The following is a 13,635-nucleotide window of genomic DNA, read 5'->3' as shown; positions in this document are numbered from 1 at the left end:
AAGAAAAGAAGGACTCGAACAATGAAACAAACACAAAAAGAAGCAAACATGGAAACAAACAAACAAGCTAACAAATGCAATAAAAAATATTTAATTTGGAGTTTGGGAGTCAAAATAAAACTTTTCCAGTCATAACTTTTATACGAGCCCTTGTCAGATATTAGCAGGACTAGGAACTAGGTGTTTGGAGAGGTTCATGCGTGGTGAAACACTTAACACACAAGAAATAAGCGAGGGATAAAAGAGTAGGCGATCAGGGAGACGTGCCCTATGGGGTGATGGGAAGCGAAATACATTACACTGACGTGGGTGAGGTCAGTTGAAATGGACTTATCTGAGATCACTTTTCCATGGTTTTCAATCAGCTCTTCCCTGCTTTTCTTTCCCAGTGAAAGAACTCTCGGCATTAAGGCCACGGTAAAGGGTTTCTTCAATGGAAGCATTGCTAGGTTACGATGTGGTCCAATCTTGAACTCTCATAACCGTGACAAACTTACGTCCTCCAGACCGAAACCTGACATGAGAATCGATATAACACAAACCGTAAATCCGTATTTTCATATTTTATTGCACCATTAGGTATCATTACAAACTTTACATATATTTGTCTCTGTTATAGCCGAACTAGAACAGCTAATGAAAATAGCCATACAAGAGCAAATGGTAAATTCTCTGAAACACTAATTAAATTATGAGTATAGGCTGGTGTATATAACAACATGAGAGAATTACAATATAGAAAGGCCGCAGCCAGGATATATTATGATAAAATCTAAAAACGTTCTCAGGCTAAAAGTATAAACAGTATTCTCCAGCCAAAGTGTAATAAACAATACAAGCTTGATAGATAATATATATATTAAGTTCGAAGATATTAAGCTAAAACAATTTCTTATATTTGTCATAGGAAAAGTAAACTTATTATATACTTAAATCAACTATTTTAATTTTGGTAAAATGGTGTGCGCGGAAAGGAAATTTATTTCTCGTAACACAAAATTGTCAATGAAACAACCCGTGGAGGACATCTCTTGTGAAAAGGTGGAGGTGTAACTGCTAATTTTGCTATCACTCATGTTGTTCAGGATAGGGTGCCAGTGTCTCCACCAATCACGCTATCAGTTAGGCTTGCATTCAAAACCTGCGTGAAAAACGTCCGTCTTCAGTACTTGGATGATGGATTCTATAGATCTGCATTTCCATTACTTCTTTTAAGGTGAGAGCATTCAATGACAATGTCTTTATCATCGTAAGGGTCACTATGAGTACTTATTTGCGTCTTGATTTTGGAATGGCATCTAACGCTTAGGCCACGCCCAAACTGATCGGCTCGAGGGGTTTTATTTAGTTTTTTCGAAGAGCGTCTCCGTCCCTTTCATATGAGAGTTCGCCCGGGCAGAAATATATTTGAATGAGTTTATAAACGTACCTATGATGATTCTGGGGAAGTAAAGTTGGCTTTCCCCCGTGTTTTTAACATTGTACAGTTGGCAGGTATAAAATGGCTTTAAACTAATCCTTACTAAGGTATTTCTAACCTCGGATTTCACTGTTATTTGGCCATTCTTAACATACGGCTGGAAATAGACTTTTTGATGCTGTTCAGAACATCATCTAACTATCTGCTTATCGCTTGTGCTGACACTTTTCTCGGAGCCACTCATAAATTTCCCAAATACAATGAAAACTCGCGATTATACATACCTTGATTTTATCGTAACGTAAATCCAATACAAAGGGACGAAAAAGTATGCTTTATCCAAAACCCAACTTTCACATCCCTGGTAAATACGGTAAAGAAACTCCTCCTTATGAGGTTTCACTTCAAATACCTTACAATAAACTTCATCAGTACCACTGGTGATAAACTGCGCTTTGGCAACAGGTATTGACTTCCAGTCTCGCCCCAGGTCCCGCATTACTTTTTCAGGTGACTGCCATCTTTGGTTACAGTTCTCAACGTCCCACTCATCATAGCAGATCTGTCCATAACGCATGCACGTTTCTAGAAGCACCGTGCCCTCCGGGTAGTCTTTTGGTGCACTGCCAGCGCCTGACTTTACTCGAGGAACTGGAGATTAAAATTTTAAAACACAAGTGTGTTTTAAATTTAACCATGAACGTCTTAGTAAAGAGACACAGTAGAACCGTACTAACTTAATGTGGCTCAAAACGGTTTCCTGTTCTGTTGCACAGTAACAAACTTGACCCACTTTTTGCCATCAATTGCATCTACCTTAAAAACTAGGCTGGTAAACCCATATTTTTTTTATAAAAATCTTTTTATTACACACAGAAGAAGAAACAGGAAAAATTAGATAAAAATTCTTCGGAGTAGATTTTGCTTAAATTTTTAAAAATGGAAATTTCAAGATTAGAAAAATTCCAGTCCACAGTTTTTTTTTTTTAATTTCGCACACGCATTCCGCTTTTGCTGTTGAATAATAAAATCTCGACTTTGCAAGATCGCACTTTGGGCAGACGTGAAGGCAGTCCGCTACTCGGTAAAGCCCGCAATTCCACGCGAATAAACGCGAATACCCGCGAATAGCGTATTCTTTTTGCTGTTGTCGTTAACAGCATAAGCCGTAGACCAAGAGTACCATAAATACCCGAAGGTGAATCTGGCCTAGTAAAAAGAACGAAGAAAATTTGAAGAGTAGTTTTTTCCTGCTGTTTTTAGATAGATAGCCGGCGCGATCGATCGCAACATCAATCACAATTTTAGTTTACGCTCCAGTACAGCGGTTTAAAATAATGTTTTTTCTTTTGAAATTGCCTGAAGGATGGACATTTTCGAAGATAAAAATAAGCGATATCGCGAACAGTTCACTAAAATAGGTTGAAACAAAGTTTTACGAAGTAGGCCTCGTGCCGCCATGTTTGTTGTGAGTTTGCAAACTTGAAATCTCGCGCGCTTTCTCGCGAACCCTCGGGTGATCGCATGATGCCTAGCGCTGAAGTGCCCGTTAGAGGCCAGGCTTCTCACGGAAATATTACTTTTTAGAGCCATTTTAAATCTGGAATGAGGGACTTCGAAGTTGAGGGTCTTGAGGTGCGGAACTAAGGATGTAGGCTGTGGGGCGTAGGAGGTAGGCATTGGAACAGAAGACCCAATTTCAACCTAACAACTACATTTCTGAGCCTAAATGAAATGAAGAAAATGTTAGAAGTAACTAAGAAGCACCTCAGTTAGATGCATAGGTTTTGAGTGAGATATTGCCTAAATCCAATATAAGCGTTGGCAGCCTGGCTTATCCCTTGGGTACCCCCGGGAAGAAAATCCTACTTGACTACTCTCCATTCTTTCTGTTGGATTGCCGCCATCATCAGAGGCACTCACATGCAATATATTTCCACCAAAGCAAGCGAAACCATGTTGGTCATTTAAATGACATGGCAAGAAACATCAGTAACACTCTCGCCAAACGGCTCGTAATTCACGTTTTTGTTCTTACCTCAATCATTATGTCATCTGTAATCTTTTCAACAATTAGATAATGAGCTCGAGAGCGAATAATCTAATTTTTTTAGTTTAAATCTACTAGTCGTTCAAAACTTTATTCAAAATTCTCTTCACAGACACCTCAAAAACGAAAAGACGCCGTCGTCATTTTATTAACAAGCGCATACTGTTGCACTACTCACTAAACAGAATAACTAGTGAGTAGCGTAGCCAATCAGAGAACGGCATTCATGATAGAACGCTAATAGATTTACACTAATACTGAACAGACGCAGGGCAACATGGAATCTTTTTGTTGAATAGATACACGGCTTAAAATAATAGAGCACGTATGTCCGGATGTTGCATTGTCAGCGCCCCTCTCATATGTAAACATTTTCGATTTTTCATGCTACAGAAGTTGGTGTTCCTTTGTTGTCTACGAAAAAAATGTACTTTTGGGTTTAATAAAACTGCTGAACGTACTCGCGTTCTATATTATTGTTTTAGAGTAACTAGAACATCATCCCCTGCGGTAAATGAAGCAGGCTCTTAGCCTCTTGGCCATTTCCTTTGAAAATGTTATAAAATAATTGATTCATGCTTTAGCCTGCATTATCTGGTTACGATGTACGCGGAACGTTTTTAGAGGACTCAAGAAGCTAGAGCTGCTCTGGCCGATGCGCCTCGAGTGACTCTTCCCCTGTAATCATTATGTACCTCTTAGTTTTCTGTAGTGTAGTAGCTCTCGTAAGCTTGCCATTCTATTTGTCGTCATTGCAGCAGCTGTTATTGTTTTGGGGCTAGGGGGCATTGTTTCTGTTGTTTGTTCTATTGTCCTCTCATGCTCAAAGGGTTTCAAGCCATTCATGTGAGACCTTACGAGAGCTGTTACATGACCCTAATTTATGTTTTTTTTTTTTTAAACTTGTTTTTTACCTTTTTAGTTGTGCAAATAGTCAGTATTTCTACCACTGTAATTACAGTATATTATTTTTTTGTATAGAAATTTAGGCCTGAGAAGGAGTGTGAGAGAGACAATATAAGTCTATAACTTTAGAATTTCTTTCTTGTTATTATATTTTGAGGTGTCCTTGCTAAGTGGGGAAATGCTATTTTCCAAGCAAATATACTACTAAAGAAAATTAAAGATAATTCAGTGACTAGGAATCAGCCATGTTTTCATACGAATAACTTGTCAGCTTTTACGGGACCGGTGTTTGGAGAGACTCACGTGGGTGATTTTCTGCCATTTAAAACATGCCAGAGGAAACATAAAAACATAATCAACTTGAAAAAAAAAAAAATCAGAAGAGGTGATCGGTCTGCTTGTCACGCACACGTGTCTAACTGCGTTAATGGGGCGACGCGAAGCAAAACATATCAGGCTGGCAGGTGTAGGATGTAATATATCAAACACGAAAGACCGTGTTTGGCCACATTTCCAAACACCGAGAATAGAGTTGAAAATAGGACGCGCCACGGAGTATTTTTGACGAACTTCGAGGTGTTTGGAAATGTGGTCAAACACTGTCTTGAGCGTTTGATATATCTTCTCAATCGAAACTAATACTAAGGAGAAAACGGAGAAATAAAATCGTAAAAATCTATGCTAATTAAAATTAGATATCCAAACACCGTCACTGTCATGATTTCCTTTGTTTAAACTTGATGAATTGTTAATGAGTTTGAGAAGAGCTGGGGCTAAAACGATGACATGTATTTCAATGAGCCTTTCCCTGCTTTTCACTCCCAATGGAAGAACTATAGACATTGACGCACCTGCAAGTTATTTCTTCAATGAAAGCGAAGCACGCTGCTCGCCTAGGAAATCACAATTAAATTTGAAAATTTCTAAAACAAACTTATGTCCCACAGACTAAAACCAGACATGAGAATATATGTATTGAACATCACAAACTACACATGCGGTCGTTTCACATTTTATTCCATACATCAGGTATCATTACAAAGTTACACACGTATTTTTCTCCCTTCTAGTCAAACTCATGCAATTAAATAATGAAACTTAAACAGCCAAACTAGAAAATATGATAAATATCTGAAAGGGTACCTATTTCATACTTAGTCCACTTGGATAATGGAATATTCAACAGATGAAAGCATTCAATGGTAATGTGTTTTCATCATTAGGGTCACTGTTACTTCTTATTTGTGTTTCGATTTTAGAATGGCATCATTTAGGGTTCAAACAAAACTTGAGCCACGTCCATATTGATCGCCTTGCTGGGTTTAATTCATTTTTTCGACGAGCGCCCGCTTCCCTCTTATAAAGAATTCCCTCGGCAAAACACATCAGAAAAAGTTCATGAACTTTGCTATAGTGATATTGCAAAGAAAAGTTGGACTTTGCCCCTGTTGTTGTTTCTTACATTATACATTATTGGTATCAAACGATTTTGAAACCAACAGATTAACAAAACAATACATATTTTCTATTTCGGGTTACACGGCTAATTAATTAGTCACTCTTACTATGCAACTGGAGCTAGGCTTTCTTATTTTGTTGAAAATTTTAGCTCAATATCAACGTTTGGCTTCCGTTGCTTATCGCCTGTTCTGCCACATTTCGCGAAGCCACCCATAAAACCATATTAGCATCGCCCAAATAAGGTACAAAGAGACGATTACAAATGCCGTAATTTTTTCAAAACACCACCAGAAGCATGAAATGAAACGATCACATAACCATGGACACCAACCCTCCTTACGAGGTTTCACCTCATTCACCTTACAATAAACACCGCCAACACCATTAGTGATCCACAACACTTTGGCAACAGGTACTGACTTCCAGTCTCGTCCCAGGTGCCCCACAGTTTTTTCAGATGGGCGCCATCTTTGGTCCCAGCTTTGAACGTCTTTCTCATCATAAGAGATTTCTCCATGATGCAGATGGGTGTCTAGCAGCACCGTGCCCTCTGGGTAGTCTGCTGGTACAGTGCCAACGTCTGGTGTTACTCGAGGAGCTAGAGAAGGAGTTAAACAACAAGTATGTTTATAAATGAAGCAATGTGCGGCTTACTATAAAAGGGGCGCAGCTAGTGACACTATTTATTCAATTTCACTGTGATTATATAACAAAAAAAAATCGTAAACGATATTACAAAATGATAATATTAATAATAATTGTAATAACGCATCAATAAAAAATAAATCTTAGTTCATAACAAGGCAGTGAGGAAGACTAGAAGGGAACTGACGAACCACACTTGCTAGTCAACCCATTACGAAAATAAAATGTAAAATGTAGTAGGACGTAGAGCGCGTGGAGCTAGGCACGTAGGAATTGAGGTGCACAACAAGGAAGGTGGTCTGTGGGCCGTGAGACGACGAAATTGAAACAGACGACCCACGTTTACCCAAACAACTAACAACAGCTAAAATTAGAAAAGGTGAATGGATAAGATGCAGGGTCTAAAGCTCAATAAAATTTCAACGGGTTTCATGTCAGGTATTGCCTAAACAGAGCAGCCTAGGTTGAAGTATTCCCCTCTGAACTGGGCTTTCCTAGATATGCGCGCTGCAAGTTTGATGGAAACGTTGCAAAATCAGTATTCGTTATTTAAAGGTTAGGTTGATCCCACTGATTGGAGGAGTCTAGTGTCGTCCGCGTACATGGCGGGATTTGGCGCATGAGTAATTTACTTTGGCTTAGCTGCGCTGTCAAGCAGGGCACCCGTGAGATGCAGATACTACTTGACTACTCTCTATTCTCCTCTCCGCCGCGCGCGTGATATCGCTCCGTGAGCCAAGACCTTCATCTTGCTGGTAATTAACGGTTGAATCCCACTGTCTGTAACTTGCAAGGGAAACAAAAAAATAGTTCGCGGGGGCTTGAGATAGCTGATAGTAAATGACTGAAAAATCATATCCAAGCGAAAATGATTTGAGTTCAGATAGCGGGAAGTTTGAGATTTCGGACAACTGTAATTATAACCTCCCTCCTCCGAATCTGAGCACAATCCGTCCGAAAGCTATTATATTCCTGGGAAATATAGACTTTAATTCCCTACTACAGTAGCAGAAACTGCAGCCATGCATCAAAAATGGTTTGATAGCATAGCCAGACAGGAATAACCCAAAATTTCCCGAGCCTAATTTCACCTCCATAACTGGGTTCGTCCAGGTCAACTGGGAACTCACTTTTTTTATCGTTTGGTCTTCGTTGACGGCTGCCGTTTTCTCTGTCATCTGAGTGCAGAGGCTATGTCATAAAAGTGTAAAGAAATAAAGGTCAGTAAACGTAATGAGTGAGGGGAGGGAGGAGGGGGGGAGGGAAAACAGGAAGACAGGGAAGCTGAAGAGGAAGGGAGGGGGAGGAATGAAGGACAAACTGACTAAAAAGACTTTATGAATGAATGAATGAATGAATGAATGAATGAATAAATGAATGGACGAAACAATAAGTAAACAAATTAGGAACTAACGACTGAATGACTAATAGAGGAATCGATTGACTGACTGACTAACTGACTGACTGACCGACTGACTGACTGAATGACTGACAGATCGACTGACAAACTGACTGAAAGAATAAATGAATGACTGACGATCCGAAAGATCGACTGACTGAATAAATGAATGACTGACTGACGGATCGACTGATCGACTGATCGACTGATCGACTGATCGACTGACTGGCTGAAGGACATAATAAATAAATAAAACACTTTAATAGCTAACACAATAACTGGTAACCCAGTAGTTTACATTGAGGGCTATATATATATATATATATATATATATATATATATATATATATATATATATATATATATGTATGTCTGGATTTATGAAAACGGTGTTAAAGACTGAATCAAGTGTTTTTTGATTTATTTGTTTTGTTTTGTTTTTTTTTTCTGCTTTCGCTATGACAGCAACTTGTAAATCTTACCTAGCATGAAATGTAGAAACTCCCTGCCGCATGTTTCATTTATTTAGGTATTTTTTTTTCATCATTTATCGACCACCACCCCCCCCCCTCCCACCCCCTTTTCAATTTGCGTGAATTTTAGCCCAGGCTACACTCGTCTGAATTCAGTCCGCGCGGTGACTCTAACAAGGAGCGACCGATTAGCGTTCTGTATTTGCTGTCTAAAGGAAGTCTGCCCGAGGACATCATTAAGTCCAATGAAGGCCCAAGTCTAACGATTTGCTAGTAAGCGTCGTCCATTATCGTACGTGAGGCGGGCCTGAGGAGATGTGTAAACTGTACGGGTCACATTTAGTCCCTTAACAGAAGGCCGTTTGCCCTGTGGCGATAATGTTGTGCTTGCTTTAGACAGCAAAACTCTTTAGCCACATCAATTTAGGGCTTAGACGTGCAATGGACTAGACATTTCTAGCTGCTGTTGGCGTCATTTGCTTTGAACTTTGATGTAGCTAAAGACTTAGAAAAAAAATCTGTTGAAATCTGGATGTGCCATTCCGCGCTCGACAAAATTGAAGTACATCCGGGACATTGCTATTTGCGAGCAAAACATGGCCACGAGGAGAGAGAAGAACATGAGTTCAAGCGCTGATCGTGAGTAGAATTTCCTTGTTTTATCAATTTTAGGCGTTCTCGGCTTAGCTAAGTATCAGAACTGTCTGTGATTCGCTAGCGCGGAAGAAATTTATTTGCGTGGCTTCCGGGCGATAATTGACGTAACGACAACACGTTGAGTGTTCGCTTACTGCTAACTATGGCCTAGTTTGTTTGAATTTCAATCGATTCTCGATGTAGGAAGCTCTTGTTCAGTCCATTTAGGACGATGCAGGCTTTTAGAAAGCAATAGATTGGCTCTCCGCCGCGGTTTTAATATCTGTACGTTCGTGTTGATTTAGACTCCAATTTCATGTTAAAAGCACTCTTAATTAAATTGTACAATTCATGATTCAACGAAAAGACGGTGAATTTAGTCTTCCTGGCCTCAAAAGGCATACAGGAGAGTTATTTGCTGCTATTTGAGCTACGATAAGCCTCGTGGAAAGCTAGCTCTGGGAGAGAATTGTAGCAAGATTATCAGTGACAAGTCAAATTCTATGGCTATGTTTTTGCGAATCCGGTCAGATATTGAGATGAAATGTCACGTAACGGCTACTTTTTGGCTGAAATATAGAGGTAAATAACCGATTCCACTGCTTACCATGCTCTTGTTAGCGTGACTGGCTAATTTAACCCACAGTAAAGACATAGTGAGGTCATTTAGGTGAAATCGCAGAGGTTAAGCCTGTCTAAATTAGTGCCGCGGCGAACCAAATGATCAATGTAAGCTCTAATTTAGCTTTGTTTGGCTCGTTCGATTCATTTGCAGCGACTTCAAAGGCTTGTATAGGCATGGTATGGACTCTGTTAAGAGTACACGAGGTAGATAGCACTCTCGGTATGACATGGCCATATTTATGTACATTTTCTAACCGATTTTCCAAAAACATGCCCGCTATTTTGGTGCAAAGTCTTTAACACGGTTTTCATAAATTCAGACATATACATGTATATATATATATATATATATATATATATATATATATATATATATATATATATATATAAGAATATTCAGTTAAAAAATGTTAAAATATTGAAGAAGTTAAAATATAATACAGCATGCACATAAAATGTATTCGAATATACTACAAGACATTTTCAAAACGTTCTAGAGACGGTAAAATGTTCACGGTCTGAATTACTTTGTAAACAGTTGTTCGCTAAAAGTTTCTTAAAGTTTCTTTCATGTGCGTTCGTTTTAAATTTGTCGTCTAGACAGTTCCACAGGTAAGTGGCACTTGCATGAAATGTTCGTAGGCCTGCGTTGGAGCGACATTTCGGCACCGCCAGATGATCATGAAAAGAAGCTCGAGTATTATAAGAATGGGTGTTTTTAACATAAGTTCTATAACGTGTAAAATAATGCGGACACTCCCCATTCACAAATTTAAACATCATGCACAATTTCTTCATGCGTATTACATCATCAATTGGCATCCACTGTAGTTTCTTGACTGACTGACTGATGGACTGTTTGACTGACTGACTGATCGACTGATCGACTGATCGACTGACTGACTGACTGACTGACTGAGTGACTGACTGACTGAGTGACTGACTGACTGAAGAACTGACTGATCGACTGATCGACTGATTGACTGCAAGACTGACTTATCGACTAATCGACTGAGTGGCTGACTTACTGACTGACTGACCGACTGAAGGACTGAAGGACTGATTGATCGACTGACTGACTGACTGACTGACTGACTGTTCGACTGACTGACTGATTGGCAAACAAACTGAATGATTGACAAACAGACTGACTGACTGACTGATTCTGAATATTTCTCTTTCTGCCAGCACATTTATTCCGCCCATCCCTTTTACAATTTTCCAGTTACTACCATTCTCTCTCTCTCAAAAAATTACCAATGATAGCGACAACAAGTTTAACTTATGGTGTCATTTCATACCTTGTCATCGTTTTCCACGGCTGGTTCTGGCAAGGGCACTGGTTTTGGTTTTGGTTGATGTTCAAACTTCTGTCCATTCTTGCTTGGATCAAAGTAATGCAGCAGCGCTTCTTCGTGGATCTCACGGTGTTGTTTGTTCCATGAAAAGATGAAACTTCTTCTTCCATCGAGGCACTCCTCATTGAACTGTGAAGCCACTTTCCCTCGAGCCCAACGCGAGATCACAGTACGTTCTTCTTCGTCTTCATCTTTGTATTGATCGTCTCCACCAATCACTATCAAAACTCTGCCACCTTGAAAGAAATAATAATAGTCTAATAAATCCTATATTAAAGTGTAGCCAACTGATCTACTTACTTGCAATGTTACATTTTGCATCGTTCTTTGTAAACACACGAATGACATATCATTGCATTTTTTGGGCTTTAAATCATGCAATAATACGAGAATCAGTTGTACGTGTACTTCATTGTTTACATATCTTGATGTAAACAAACACAAAAGTTTGAGATGCGCAAGCGGCTTCAGTGTAGACCCCCACTTTCGGCTCGGGTCTACATTTATCGATCTCTCTAATTTTAATCCTCCTAAACGTTCTCTTGCTTTGCTAGCTACCTAAACGTCTACAGCCGTGCACCGTAACATTCTGAAAACACGAGGATCATGAAGCATAACTCTTCATTTTGACTTGACACGTGGCGGAGGCGAAAGCGAAAGTGTTTACACTCCAAATTGGACTCTGATCGATCTCGGTCTGATCTTAAGCCTGATCGGGTTTCTATCATTGTTCGATGAACTTTATCCTTGCACGATGTTTGTCTTAACCGTTTAGAACCGCTAAAATTAAGAATGATGTCTTGTTTTGTTAGTCGTTTTACTCCTGCTTCCGTTGTTTCAACCTCTTCCATCATGGCCACTGTGTCGTTGTTGGGGCTCTCTGTCATTTGTCCGTAGTGCAATACATACTGATAAGGCACAAAAATTGCATGGGGGTTTTCTGTTGTGAATCGAAAGCAATGGCGGCCGTTTTTTCGTCTTTTCGCCGCCATACAGAACCAAAATATACAATTGAATGAAGAGGATGAATAGATTTTAATTTTCATGTTTTAATATATTCCCTTGGAGATGTGGAATTTACACCATTCCATATTTAAGAAACTCCAGCCGAAAAATCTCAATGAACGCAACGTTTTCTATTTTTCCACGAAAACGATTTTACGAAGAAAACATTGATCAAAACGGTTAATATTTCAAGCGAAAGTGTTTACACTCCAAACTGGACTCTGATCGATCTCTGTCTGATCTAAAACCGGATCGGGTTTCTATCATTGTTCGATGAACTTTATCCTTGCATGATGTTTGTCTTAACCGTTTAGAACCGCTAAAATTAAGAATGATGTCTTGTTTTCTTTCCAGTCGTTTCACTCCTGCTTCCGTTGCTTCAAACTCTTCCATCATGTCTCGTTGTAGGGTCGCTCCCTGTCATTTGTCCGTAGTGCGATACATACTGATAGGGCACAAAAATAGCATGGGGCTGTCTGCTGTGAATCGAAAGCAAAGACAGCCGTTTCCTCTTCATTCCGCCGCCATACAGAACCAAAATATACAATTGAATGAAGAGGAAGAATAGATTTTAATTTTCATGTTTTAGTATATTCCTTTCGATATGTGGAGTCTGCATTATTCCATATTTACAGATAAACCTAGTAAAGGGTACCCCTTAACATTACATTAATGAATTGATTATTTGGACATTGAAGCTGCTAATCGTTTCAAGAATGCAATAATGAATTGATTATTAGAATGTCGAGCCCATCAGTCGTTTCGGGAATCCATTAATGAATTGATTTTTCGAATACAGAACCCGTTAGCCGTATTCTTGGAACGGGCGAGAGAGTTCAATATTCGATTAATCAATTCATTATTGCATTCTTGAAACGACTCGCGGGTTCAAATTCAAATAATCAATTCATTAATGTAATCTTGAGGAGTACGCTTCACTCGGTTTGACTGGAAGAAACTCCAGCCGGAAAACGTCAATGAACGCAACGTTTTCCATTTTTCCAATGAAACGTTATTACAAAGAAAACATTGATCAAAACACTTATTTCATTTTTCTTTTATTCTTACTCATTATCTTACGAAGACTTACCTGTGGCCTGCAGCAATGCTCTGTAGAATCTCGCGTAACCAATTCCAGCGTTGTCCTCGTTGATGGACAGCCGAGATTCGTGTGCGTGAACGACAAAAATGGCGACATCCATTTGCAGCTTGGGTATGGTGGTTTCACACATCTCTGAAATTTGCTGGAGGCGAAAATAACGCTTTTCAACCAGAATCTTGAAGTCATATTCGCTTTCCATATTACGTAGCAAATTTTCGACTGAATCTAACTTGTACGTATTATCACAGTTGAACAGATGAAATTTCATTAGCCTCGTAGAACTGTCCATTTCTCTAGAATTCGAACTCTGGGGCTTTACAATGATAGAGCGAAGTTTTCGTAGTCTACGACGAATTACGACTGCACAAACATGTCCTTCCAACCTGGTATAAAGTCCGCTCAAGATTCTCGGAAATCCTATCGGTCACGCAATGACGAGAGAAAGACTTCCGGCCTTTCTTCCTCCATTCTCTGGTTCTGAGCTCGTGACCAGTTCCAAGAATTATTACCGTTACAAAAGCTAGCTTTATTACACAAAATTCAGAGAAAAACTATT

At 39.3% G+C, this 13,635-nt stretch overlaps 1 protein-coding gene across 3 annotated transcripts; it reads right to left on the bottom strand.

Moving 5' to 3' along the window:
* Nucleotides 1-3,807: 3,807 nt before the first annotated feature.
* LOC145493346 (uncharacterized) lies at nucleotides 3,808-13,469 on the bottom strand. Of its 3 annotated transcripts, none has more exons than XM_081472802.1 (4): nucleotides 13,068-13,469; nucleotides 10,916-11,208; nucleotides 7,613-7,673; nucleotides 3,808-6,435 (listed from the first exon to the last, which is right to left on the bottom strand). In XM_081472802.1, the coding sequence occupies exons 1-4, from the start codon at nucleotides 13,366-13,368 to the stop codon at nucleotides 6,014-6,016; spliced, it is 1,077 nt and encodes a 358-aa protein (XP_081328928.1). In that variant the 5' UTR covers nucleotides 13,369-13,469; the 3' UTR covers nucleotides 3,808-6,013. The 3 variants fall into 3 exon arrangements, with proteins under 3 accessions (XP_081328928.1, XP_081328929.1, XP_081328930.1); XM_081472803.1 differs by having other exon boundaries at nucleotides 3,808-6,399; XM_081472804.1 differs by having other exon boundaries at nucleotides 3,808-6,396.
* Between the last annotated feature and the right edge of the window lie 166 nt (nucleotides 13,470-13,635).

Source organism: Orbicella franksi, chromosome 7, assembly GCF_964199315.1.
Source record: "Orbicella franksi chromosome 7, jaOrbFran1.1, whole genome shotgun sequence".
NCBI classification, from domain to species: Eukaryota; Metazoa; Cnidaria; class Anthozoa; order Scleractinia; family Merulinidae; genus Orbicella; species Orbicella franksi.
Note: the sequence above shows the minus strand (reverse complement) of the source record. Positions and strands in the feature narration are given on the sequence as shown.

Bases quoted from the DNA above. Each gene is read 5' to 3' on its own strand.
- LOC145493346 (XM_081472802.1), bottom strand. From the start codon at position 13,368: ATGGACAGTTCTACGAGGCTAATGAAATTTCATCTGTTCAACTGTGAT. The intron at 11,209-13,067 runs GTAAGTCTTCGT...ATTTCTTTCAAG, and splicing joins AGCATTGCTGCAGGCCACAG to GTGGCAGAGTTTTGATAGTG. The intron at 6,436-7,612 runs GTGAGTTCCCAG...CTCCTTCTCTAG, and splicing joins AAGACCAAACGATAAAAAAA to CTCCTCGAGTAACACCAGAC.